At 42.3% G+C, this 12929-nt stretch overlaps 1 protein-coding gene across 4 annotated transcripts in view; it reads left to right on the plus strand.

Moving 5' to 3' along the window:
- Positions 1–12929, plus strand: part of LNX2 (ligand of numb-protein X 2) — a 96428-nt gene that overhangs the window by 66506 nt on the left and 16993 nt on the right. For all 4 annotated transcript variants that reach the window (XM_062194438.1, XM_062194441.1, XM_062194439.1 and 1 more), the window contains 3 exons: positions 2936–3183; positions 4413–4612; positions 8734–9102. In XM_062194438.1, coding sequence (XP_062050422.1) covers positions 2936–3183; positions 4413–4612; positions 8734–9102 — 817 coding nt within the window. The remainder of the gene's footprint in view (positions 1–2935; positions 3184–4412; positions 4613–8733; positions 9103–12929) is intronic.

Below are 12929 nucleotides of genomic sequence, written 5' to 3' on the forward strand. Positions count from 1 at the left end.
TGGTTCATTCAGCAGATGGCCGCAGTGGCCAGGCCTATGCTAGGAACCTGGAACTCCATCCAGGTCTCCCATGTGAGTGGCAAGTCTCAAGCACTTGGGTCATCTTCCACTGCTTTCCCAGGTGCATTATCAGGGAGCCAGATAAGAAGTGGAGTAGCCAGGACACGAACCAGGGCCCATATGGGCTTAACCCACTACACCATAACACCAGCCCTGTTTTTTGTTTTGTTTTTTTTTTTTTTTTTAAAGTAGTTTCATAGAGATGTATTCCATGTAGCATAAAGTTCACCTCTTTATAGAGTACAGATCAGTGTTTTTAATGTATTCACAGAATTAAACAAGCATCATAATAATCTCCTTTTTAGAATATTTTCAGCTTCCCAGGAAGAAACCCCAGGGCGATTAGCAGCGGTTCCCCATTTCTGGGTGCACAGATCATGAATGGCTGATCCTACCTGTCTTTTTCCCAATGAGTTTTAGTGTTTAGTTTTTGTAGAATGCAAATGTTAACAGAAGTGCCTGTGTTATAGTCTGGGCTTTTACCTCCATGACTGTGAAAGGGTTCTTTCTGAGCTTGCTATGACCTTCTAATTGGCATGTGATACCTGACACTTTTTAGTCCTCTTTATTTGACTCTGTTGTGGCATTTGGGTTATCGGCCACTTTTTTTTGATTGACACTCGTACCTGCCTTGGCCATGTTTACGGTCCTTAGAGCCTTCTCGGTCTGGTAGTTGTACCAGTCTATCTTGTCTAAATATGGGTGTTCCCAAAGGATCTATCTGTAACCTTCCTCTGATGCCCAATGAGGTCATTCTCCCATGTTTTTACATGATGCCATTTTAATATCATTCCTCTTCCTGTTAGCAGTTTGCTGTCCCATCAGAAATTTAAGTATACCTGTTTCTTTACTACCTTTCTAGCAACTTTAAGTTTTTCTTTCTTTTTTTTTTTTTTCTTTTTCTTTTTTGACAGGCAGAGTGGACAGTGAGAGAGAGAGACAGAGAGAAAGGTCTTCCTTTTTGCCGTTGGTTCACCCTCCAATGGCCACCACGACCGGCGCGCTGCGGCTGGCGCACCGCGCTGATCTGAAGGCAGAAGCCAGGTGCTTCTCCTGGTCTCCCATGGGGTGCAAGGCCCAAGCACTTGGGCCATCCTCCACTGCACTCCCGGGCCACAGCAGAGAGCTGGCCTGGAAGAGGAGCAACCGGGATAGAATCCGGCGCCCCAACCGGGACTAGAACCTGGTGTGCCGCCGCCGCAAGGCGGAGGATTAGCCTATTGAGCCACAGCGCCGGCCCTTTAAGTGTTTCTTTTTAAATTTGTTTGCTTGTTTAATAACTGTAAGGTAGGCCTTCTATAGTTTGTGGGGAGTTGGAGTTGTTAGCTAGATGAATTCCTAGATATTTGCATTCCATTTGTATTTCTTATGCCTGGTCCATTTTTTCCATTGAAGGCTAGCTGTTGCCCATACATACATTTCTGGATGATACATATTTTGGAAATTAAATATTTTTTTTTTCAGTCACAATGTCCAGTTATTGCCTCAACTTTTTTTCCCCATAAAATACCTTTAAAATGTGTTTGTAATTAAATGTGCTTGACAAAGGTTTTTTTTTTTTTTTTAGATCTAATTTTCAGAAATTCTTGTCAGACCCTTGCATGAGCATTCCCTGGAGTGCTGCACAACAATGCAGAAAGGCAAAATCAGTTCTCCCCTTAACAAGGTGCAGAGAAGATGTGAGAGGAAGGTGAATAAAGAGACGTCATAGGGATCTGTTTAAAGAACTTGAAATCTAGGATTCAAAATAGTTCACAGGGGAAAATGTATTACTTCTTCAGCTAAAGGGTAGCATTCAACATATATTGATTCAGTCCTATATTTTGTTAGAAATTTAGGTTTTAAAAAATACTGCCATTACACAGCAGGTTAAGCTGCTGCTTTGGACGCCTATATCTATATAAGACCCCACCCACACTCTCTGCACTGCCCTACCCCACCATGGAAGTAAGTGGTATCTACAGAGGTGTGGTAGGTGCTAAGGCTCCTTCACTAATCCCCCTTGTCCTCCTCCCACTCTTCAAAACTGGGCATTATTAGTCACCTTCTCCAATCAAGGTATCAGATGGAAAGGAACTGGCACCTTGTCGTCATTTCTAATTAATCTGTTACATAAAGCCTTTGGATGTTTCGTTGGTTATAGGTTTAAACAAGCATCTGTCTGCTGTCTCTGCTTAAATAAGTAAAAGCAGGCAGGTTAGCAGTTCTTATTTCTTGGTGGTTATATACGTGCTGATCGTCACTCCTGTGGTTAAGCCACTTTAGCTGTGAAAAACGTTGTATGAGCAGAATTTCAGAATCATTCCTGCAGTACAGGGACAAGTGTTAGGGTCCTTTCATGTGACTAATGTATACCTAAGTACAATTTTGTCTGCTGTGTGGAGTGTTAAGACTTTAGCTTGAGTGCAGATTAAGATTAGAATAGTGTACAGCTGAGGCTGACACTGTGTCGTAGTGGGCTAAGCCTCTGCCTGCGGTGCCGGCATCCCATATGGGTGCCGGTTCAAGTCCCAGCTGCTCCTTTTCTGATCCAGCTCTCTGCTGTGGCCTGGGAAAGCAGCAGAAGATGGCCCAAGTCCTTGGGGCCCTGCACCCACTGGGAGAACCAGAAGAAGCTCCTGGCTCCATACTGGCTCAGCTGTGGCTGTTGCGGACATTTGAGGAGTGAACCAGTGGATGGAAGACCTTTCTCTGTCTTTCCCTCACTGTAACTCTACCTCTCAAATAAATAAATAATAAAATCTTTAAAAAAAAATCTTGTACATCTGAGTTCTTTTTGCATAGAAGCCACTGCCATTCTTTTTTTGTGCTATGTGCTATGACTTCCTGCTTTCTTTTCACATCATCCAGAAACCACCGGGTCTTCTCATTCTAGGTGTCCAGGAGCTTCTCATCGGAGAGTTTCCTTGGAGAGACGGAAAACTAGTAAAACTCAGACCGAGCTTGAGAATGAAAATGGACCCACAATAATAGATCCTCCAAGTACTTTACCCCCAGAAACAGACTGTCCCGGGACAGGTACCCTAGCCACCGAACGGAACTTGACATCAGGAGCCCTTCCCGTGTGGACAGAGGAAGCTGGTCTGGACAACCCTGCCTTCGAGGAGAGCGCCGGGCCCGACAGTACGTGTACCGCCCCCATGCTTGTGCGTTCCATCTCTCTGTTGCCTGCCTTCTTGCTGCTCTCCCAGCCTGCATGGTTTTCCTGTTTAATAAATTACATCACTGAGACGTAGTTTCTATAGCACCCCTTTCACTGTACAATTCTGCCTACCAGTGTGTATTTTAAAAACAAAACACAGGGTCTTCCTCTCTTGGAGCCCCCCCCTCCTGACTGCTGCAGTAGGAGATTTCTGACTTAAATAAATTTTACTTTGCTAAAAAAGAAACAAACAAACAAAAAAACCATGGGTCTTATTCCCAGAGGAAGGGGAGCCTTCTCTGTCCCTTTTCTCTTGCAGTCCATGAACTCACTAGTCCTTCACATGGTACTTAATATTGGCTCAGAAATTTATTTACTTGACATAAGGAGTCAGATATGAGAATAACAAGAGGGATAGCTTAGATCAAGGCTTACTCTGTCAGCACTAAGTAAGCACTTTACAACTAACTAATTAAATGCTTGAGACAAGGCGATGTGACTTGTAAGCAAGTAAGGGAGCTCTGGCTTCAGCAAGTACTTGGTCAGGCCCATGGAGTGGATAGGTGGAAGAGTTTGATTCCAAGAGCGTGCTTCTAACCTCAGAAGCCTCTGGTGTCAGCCACTGCTCTGTCCTCTATGAGGAAATAACAGAAAACCTGTAGCCAGAGATCTTGGGCATGCCTTTTAGTTGGCCCTGGGGTACTTCTAAAAGTACTTTTCTCTTACAAACTCCAATTTCACATTTTTCTTTCAAGAACTATGAATCTTTTTCATCTCCTAAGAGTGAAGGTTAAGGCTACCTCTTCTGAGGAGCTAGGTGTACCTACTCTTTCAGCACTGAGGGTCTTTCTGTACCACAGCCGGAGTGCTTTCTTTCCACCGCCTTGCACTGCTGACTGCTGTTTCCTGGCCCAAACTTGCCTTCTCAAGACGACTTTCTGTTAATGTTTCTTCATTAGACCATTGTGTCGGTGGCCCTAGTGATCTTTTAAGTAGTGGCCGTTGGTTGATTTCTTACTGATCAGCTTTGCAAGAGGAAGTTTGTAGATGTTCTTAATATAGTTTGTCATTCTGTTTCTCATCAGTGGTATTGCTTAGTCATTAATCATCTGTGTATGAACATATGATGACTTAACTTACTTGAAGATAGTCAGAATATGAAATGTTATTTTCCTCTTTGTTGTTCACTCTCTCGTTTTTAACTTGGCAGCCGTACAACAGCCACTTAGTTTACCAGAAGGAGAAATTACCACTATTGAAATTCACCGGTCCAATCCATACATTCAATTAGGAATTAGCATTGTGGGTGGCAATGAAACGCCACTGATTAACATTGTCATCCAGGAAGTGTATCGAGATGGGATCATCGCCAGAGATGGGAGACTCCTTGCTGGAGACCAAATTCTTCAGGTACCAGTTTTAGTGATTCTGTTAACTTGTGTCTTTTTGTTCTTGTTCTAAATTTAAAACTCAGAAAATCTGGTATTGTGGAACCTGCATTGTATAAATATTCATTTTGATGCTTTTGTATTCAAACAGTCCTGGATTTATCTTTAACTTCTCCTTTTACCAATCTACCTGGAATTTTTGTGGATTTTGTTTTGTTTTGTGCCTACCTTAATCTCAATCCCACATGTGACTTGGCACAGGGCACTCAGGCTTTCTGAGCTTGCTGCAATTTCCTGGCTCGGGCTGGAGGACCACCTTCAGCCCTGCTGAGACTCTCCTACCCATTGGTTTAATTCCATGCCCAGTTTGCACATCCCTCTCCTGCCTTCATGGATGATTTACGCTTCTCTGCTCTGAGATCTAGAGAAGACGACACCATAGCGCGCTTCTTCAATTTGTAAGAGTTCAGGAATCTCAGTTAGCTCTCGCCGACTCTATTCTGTCCTCACCCAGCACTCTAACTGCATTTTCTGTGATCTCTGACACTGTTCTTACTGTGTTCCATTTCAGAAGAAATAAAAACCGAATGTGGGACAGGCTGTTTTTATTGGAGGGTGTGTTGAGATGGGATGGGGGTGATGGAATGCTGGGTAGGACTGGAGTTTATGAGAAGACTGGCCTGACATTTCTGTGATGCAAGAGTGATGATGGTTGAAGCTGAAAACATGGATAACTTCTAGAAGGAAAGAGAAGAAATAGACACAATCAAAATAAAATGTCCATTTGGACCCCAACCCCAAGGTCTCTCCCCTCCTTGAATTGGTTGCTCAGCTCCTTCCGCAGGATCTGTTAACATCAACCCCTATTTCCATGTTCCCTCCTATCTTTCTAGCCATGCCTTCACTACTTCGTGTCTGGTTTAGCAGAGTATGCCATCAGTGTCCGGGCTCAGTGTCTGTAACTGCTGTCCTTGCAGAGGTTTGGCAGGAGCATCCAGTCCAGACTGACTGAACTAATAGTTGAGATCCCTTGTGGTTTCTTATACAACCTGACTTTTAATCTTAGATCATTCATTTGTTTCTGGTACACCAGGTTGTCCGTTTCTTAAATGTTCCACGTAGTGGACTTGTTGTTTAGAATACATTTAAGAGCAAAATACCATCTGTCCTCACGGAGAAGCCTGCTGGAGGGCCGAATGTAGTGATTTTAACCCACTATGCCACAATGCCAGCCCTGGTTTCTAGATGGCTTTTAACTTGTGTGTTGGTGTCAGTAAGTAAAGCCACACCCAAATATGGAAATGTATTTATGGGCATTTAAATGTAAATACTTGGAAAGAGTCCTGGTTGTGTGTGTGTGTGGTTTTTTTTTTTTTACTACCTTAGTCACCTCAAACTTAAATATACTGGGAAAATAATAAAATAAGCCAATTTAAGAACTGCCAAGACACACTAAGATGGTTTGCTAGCCATGTACAATAGTAGTGTATGGCTTTGGTTTTCCCATAGTGAGAAAATACATACACAGGTTAAGTGTCTTTATCCAGAATTCTTGAGACCAGAAGTGTTTTTTTAGATTTTGCATTTTGTTTCTCAGATTTGGGAATATTTGCATAGACCTTATCAGATGGCATTCCTAATCTGCCAAAATTCAGGACATTCTTGAGCGTTATGTTCATGCTCAGAAAGTTTTGGATTTTACAGAGTTTCAGATTTTGGCTTCTGAGCTAAAGGATGCTCTCCATGATATAAGCATCCATGTGTACTTGTGTACGTACAGCCATGTGCATGTGTATGCACACATACCCACATCCACCAAGTCTATTCCATTACATAGCCTCTGTGGGAAGGAGGACAGTATGCCCTGGGAGCCTGACCCTTTTCTAATCTTCAGAGAGGTTCATAGTCAGCCTTTGGAGCAGTTGTAAAAAAAAAAATAACTGCTTTTAGAAATCTTATCTCTTTATCACAGGGCCAGCCCTGTGGTGCAGCAGGTTGGACCATAGCCTACAGTGTCAGCATCCCATTTGGGCACCCGTTCAAGTCCCAACTGCTCCCGCTTCCCACCCAGCTCCCTGCCGATGCACCTGGAAGGGCAGAGGCAGATGACCCAAGTACCTGGGCCTCTGCACCCACGTGGGAGACCCAGATGAGGCTCCCGGTTGCTGGCTTCGGCCTGACTTAGCCCTGGTTGTTGCGGCCATTTGAGGAGTGGACCAGTGGATGGAGGATCACTCTCTGTCCCTCCTTCTCTATCTGTAACTCTGCCTTTCAAATAAATAAATCTTAAAAGGTGAAGAAGAAATCACATCGATATCGTTATTGAAAGTAATGTAACTGGGTCTGGTGATGTGGTGCAGTGGGTTAAGCTGCTGCCTGCAATGCTGGCACTCCATATGGGTGCCTGCTCGAGTCTCGGCTGCTCCACTTCCTACCCAGTTCTCTGCTAGTTTTTCCAGGCTTCTGGCTTTGGCCTGGCTCAGCCATAGCCATTTTGACCATATGCGGAGTGAAACAGCAGATGGAAGATATCACTCTTTCTCTTTCCCTCCCTCCCTCTGTCTCTCTGTCTTTCAAACAAGTAAATCTATCATTTTTTAAAAAGTAATATAAATTCCTAGAACATTATTAAGAATAGGTATTTTCATTTTAATCAGGATCATCAATAAGTAAGGCATTTTCAGTTTTGGAGAAAAATAATTACAGTCATGTTTTGGTCCAGCCAGTAAAAAGGCACATTCAGCCCAAAACTGTGATTGAGTTTAGTGTACTGGTCCTGTGTTTACAAGACCTAAACCAGGATTTTTATGGTTCCTGCCCTTTCTGAAATTCACTGGCAACCATCCGTTCCCAGGTATAGGTTATTTGCCAAAGAATTTCATGAAAATACTACAAGGCTGCACACTTGCACATGATCTTCAAAACAGAAACAGGTTTCCATTCAACCAGGCATTTTATAAATCACTTGTGATGTGTCTGACCATGAGAAGGAGAAATGTCAGTCTAGAGACAGGTAGTGTGTAGCTGAGTGGCCAGAGTAATGAGTGCACATCGACCTGGTTTTCTAATGGAAGCCACCGTCCTGCCCCCTTTTTGACTCCATATTGTCCAGTATTTTTGTCAAAGACTTGGGTGACTACCAAATGCATGGATGCTGCAAACGTGTGACAGCTATGAGTTTGATGATTGAATTTTAAAAGAGGCCAAAATTAAATATATATATATATATGTATGTATGTATGTATGTATCTGAGTTAGTAGTGTTCAAAAGTATCAAGTAGGAAGGAGAAGTGTTGCTGAACACGAATTTGTATGAAAAATATTTTGGGATTTTAGGTGATCACAAATCCCTAACCTAGATCTTATTTCATAATGTATGTTCAAAAAACCTTTATTTCATCCTAACCTGATTCAGAGAGGAATTCTAACTGTAACAAATGCTAAGAATAATGCTCATCTTTTCCTGTAACTAGATGAGTAATTGAAGCTGCATATATACTTTGTCAGTTATGTTACATATCCAAGGGCTAATCTTATTTCAAGGTTATAAAGTTTAGTAAATAAAAAGTACCTAATTATGCTTAATGTGTATTAGGTATTTATTAGATACTAAAGAACTGTAGTGAAATTTTAATCATCTGTTTGTCTTTAAAATGGCTGAGCTGAAATAAGGATGTGTACCCGGCACGCGCCACTTTCTTTAAGATTCAGTTTACTTTCCGTAATCCAGTGGAACTTTAATTTCTGTTGCAGTTGAACTAGTATTTCATTAACACTTGGCCATGTACTTTGTTCATTTTCCTATGGGTCCTAGTAAGTAAGACAGTAGATACATTTCACAGATCAAGAGACGGTCAAGTTCTGGAATTTGCCAGAGGTTGTCAATTCGTAAACAGAACCGAGGACTCTAGTTCAAGACTGTCATTAAACCTGTAATCCTAACCACCATTCTTATTTGATATTAGTCATTGTGTTAACTTTAGAAGCTTTGTGGTTAGAATGTGATTTGAATGGTTTCTCTGTAAATAATGTAATGATGGTATAGCACTTCCACAGTGTTGGTTTCCTTTGGAAATGTATGCATTTCTACAAATTAGGAAGGCAAAAGATGATCACACTTTGGTCATTGTCCTGTTTTTCTAGGTCAACAACTACAATATCAGCAACGTGTCCCATAACTATGCCAGAGCCGTCCTTTCTCAACCCTGCAGCACGCTGCATCTCACTGTGCTGCGAGAGAGGCGCTTTGGCAGCCGGGCGCACAACCATTCCGATGGCAGCTCTCCACGGGAGGAGGTTTTCCAAGTGGTTCTTCATAAACGGGACTCCGGTGAACAGCTTGGCATTAAATTGGTCCGAAGGACAGATGAGCCAGGCGTTTTCATTCTTGACCTGCTGGAAGGAGGCCTGGCCGCCCAGGATGGCCGACTCAGCAGCAACGACCGAGTGCTGGCTATCAATGGGCACGACCTGAAGCATGGCACCCCGGAGCTCGCTGCCCAGATCATCCAGGTAGACTGCACAGCCACGGGGCAGTATTTGTTGTCAGTGGCAAATAACACCGGAATGTAGGGGGCACTCAGTATTTCGTTAGAAAATCAGATGTGACTACTGAGATTGTACAAAAGCCACACCACAACTTCACTGCAGATAAAGCCCTATCCCTGTGGCCTTTGGGGCTGGCTGTGGGTTCCACAGTTTTGCATTCACTTCTCATTTGATCTTTAGTAAGCCAGACTCCACAGATGGTGATATCCCCCTTGAACAAGGAGGAAAACAAGGTTCAAGGGAGCTGTGATTACCAAGGTTGTGACTTAGCTAGTCTCTTGACTCTCCTTCAAGATCTATATAATAGCAGAAAAATTCCTTTCATTGAGAATAACTCTTGTCTCTGTTGTGCATTGTGTTTTTATTTTTTAAGGAATTCAAAGTGTTTTAAACACATAAAGTTTGCCCTGATGGTATCCCTATGAGGTAGGTGAGGATAGTCATTATTAGAGGAAAACACAGGTTTGAGTAGCAGCACGAAGACAGATAAATTGGAAAGTCATCCTGAGAAGATCTGCAGGTTCTGCAGCATGCCATGGCATGTCCCACGGAGACAAGGATGGAACACAGGCATAGGGGAAGCAGAGCAGAGCACTGTAAAGGAAACCAAGCATCAGCAGGCCTGAGCATCAGGAATTATATACACCAATAATCACTAAAGATGTGTTAAGCACAGGATTAAATAATAATGAATCCTTGAAACTACGGAAAAGCTCAGGTCTCAAGCCCCCCCCTTTAGTGCACTGAAAGGAGATTCAGGGGTTACTAAACTCATTGTATAGATTTGAGGTTTAAGGAAAATTCCTTCAAATCAGAGGCAACATTGGGACTCTTATCCCTGTGGGTATCAGCCAACTGCTTCCCCACTTATAGGAATGAAGACTTGGGGGGGTGGGGGGTGTGGAGCAAGAAGACAAAGAAGAAGGAAGCTAATAGAGTTGTGGGGTTTATTTGAGGAAACAGAAGAGTGGAGCGAACTTTGATGTAGGAAGTTAGATCAATAAGAGAAAGCAATCGATACTGCATATACACAAGGGGTCTTCAGAAAGGTCATGGAAAATGCCCATTATGAAGAAACTGTGTATGGACTTCAGGAGTTTTTTGTACCATCTATTAATTCCATTGTTTCGCAAACTTCTTGAAGTTCCCTTCTATATGTATTTCAGGAAATATTTAGATGATCTAATTCCTAATGATAGACAATCCTCGCTAAATTTCTAGCCAAAAGATGGAAAATATTTATATACATAAAATGTCAGTATGTACAATGTATACAGTTAAGTTTTTCATGATAATATTTTGTGTTTTTTTTAATAAGCAGTTGCGTAGTAGTTCATCCTATAATTTTCCTCAAACTCTCAAAAACTGAAGTTGCTTAATTTAAGTCTTTTGAAAAAAATTAAGTCTTTATTGTTTTTGTATTATAACACATTTCATTCCTAAAAGGGAGAGTAATGAAGAAAGATACAGAAAGTAAAACTACATTCAATATGAACATCCCTGGCTAGCAAAATTAATGTTTTTGAATATAATGTTTTATGAATATTTCCACAGGTGTATAATCACATATTAACCCTCTTGCTGTGTTTAAAACCAAAAGAATTAAATGCAGTCTGTTTAAAATTAGCTTAAACCCAAATGTTGTTTTATCACTTAAATTATTTTTTTTTCTTTAAAGATTTATTTATTTGAAAGGTAGAGTTATAGAGAGAGAGGTCTTCCATCTATTGGTTCACTCCCCAAATGGACACAAGGACTGGTGCTGGGCCAGGCCAAAGCCAGGAGCCAGGAGTTTCTTCCAAGTCTCCCAGTGAGGTGCAGGGGCCCAAGGACTTCGGCCATCCTTTGCTGCTTTCTCAACTGCATTAGCAAGGAGCTGGGTAGGAATGAGGTGGAGCAGCTGGGACTCAAACTAGCACCCATATGGGATGCCAGTGCTGCAGGCCAGGGCTTAAACCTGCTGCAACTCAGCACCTACCCCTCATCATTTAAATTTTAAATGTTCACCTCCATCAGATTGACAGTGTTGAAAGATCAAGCATTTATTTCTGTTCATATGAAGATATTTCCCAAAAGTTCATGGACAAATGGAATTAAAAGAAAATTTTTGAAATCCTTGCAAATGAGATCTTTAAAAGGGTCATGGAAAATACATACTATGAAAAGCTTTGCATGAATTTCAGGGTTTTTTTTTTTTTTTTCCACCAAAACAGCCTTTTAATTCCATTTTCTTTTTCATTAACATTTTGGAGTCCCTCATTGGTTTGTGTCAGCAGGAGTTTTCCAGTAAAGTTGGCATACTGATTATGGGATATTTGGTGAATATAATGAAAATTATTCTGTATGTTGAAATACAATCCTAAAGGGAGCTTGTCCCCACTTCCCACAGACCAGTCTCATCATCTCAAGTGTCTGAAACGCATCAGGACACTAAACATCCTGCCTTGGGCTTCAGGTCCCCAGACTCTGCCCGGCAGCCCAGGGGTGATCAGCGCTGCTCCTCTAACCCCTGTGAAGGATGTGTCTGAAACGATTTCGTTTAGTAAAATGCTTGAGTAACATTTGACACTTAGGGCATTAGAATTGCTCATCATTTATTTTCCAAGGGACTTTTTTTGTCTATAATTATGAGGGAGGGTGTTCCATTTTCTACCACAGTCCAATGTCAGCTATTATATTTCCTTGTAGGAATAATACAGTTGAGAATTGTCATGACCAAGAGTCACCATCAAATAAATGAGATCTGTACTTGAAAAGCAAGGATGGATTAATTTTTTAAAATATGATAGATATGAATGTGTGCTTAAAACGTGGTAGATAACAGCCTTTTGAATTTAAAATGACAGTCATAACCCTCTAAAATTAACCTGTAAGGATCAGATGTGTGTCAGTCGCATCCACATTCTGTTTAGGTATCTCGTTACACAGGAGTTCCGTAGTCCTTCTCAGGATTGTTTACATTAGTGTTCTGTTGTTAACTCAGACCTCTAGCAAGCACACACTCCACTGTGCAGTTTCATTGATGATTATTTCCAGAGTAGCCGCCATGCGGTTTAATCAAGTTTTGAAGTAGTTATTCCTTTAATTTTCTTTCTTTTTTTTTTTTTTTTTTTTTTTTTGACAGGCAGAGTGGATAGTGAGAGAGACAGACAGAGAGAAAGGTCTTCCTTTTTGCCGTTGGTTCATCCTCCAATGGCCACTGCGGCCGGTGCATCATGCTGATCCGAAGCCAGGAGCCAGGCACTTCTCCCGGTCTCCCATGTGGGTGCAGGGCCCAAGCACTTGGGCCATCCTCCACTGCCTTCCCGGGCCATAGCAGAGAGCTGGCCTGGAAGAGGGGCAACCGGAATAGAATCCGGTGCCCCAACCGGGACTAGAACCCGGTGTGCCAGCGCCGCAAGGCGGAGGATTAGCCTGTTAAGCCACGGTGCCGGCCTAATTTTCTTTCCTTTGATCTCTAAGCTCACAAAAAATATCAGGTCCAACCTTGCAGGGGCAGAGAAGTGTTCAGAGATCCTGGAGGGGTGAGGGCCCAGGCAGTTTCGGTGTTGTGTGTTGGTCATTGTGGAAGTGGGGTTGCAGAGGGCAGGCCCAGGAGCTTTGTGTGTGTTTCAGCTGCAAAAGTTTTAATAAAATGAACACCTTTCCTCCCCGGCACCGGGTTCTTGCAGCCACCGGCCAGGTGAGGCCCTGTGCAGTGATTGACAAGTGCCTTGAAAACCACACTGCCAAGAATCTTTAAGATGACAAGCCTCATTTCTGTTGGGTGGTAATATGTGTGTGTGTGTTTT

This window comes from Lepus europaeus, chromosome 6 (assembly GCF_033115175.1).
Source record: "Lepus europaeus isolate LE1 chromosome 6, mLepTim1.pri, whole genome shotgun sequence".
NCBI classification, from domain to species: Eukaryota; Metazoa; Chordata; class Mammalia; order Lagomorpha; family Leporidae; genus Lepus; species Lepus europaeus.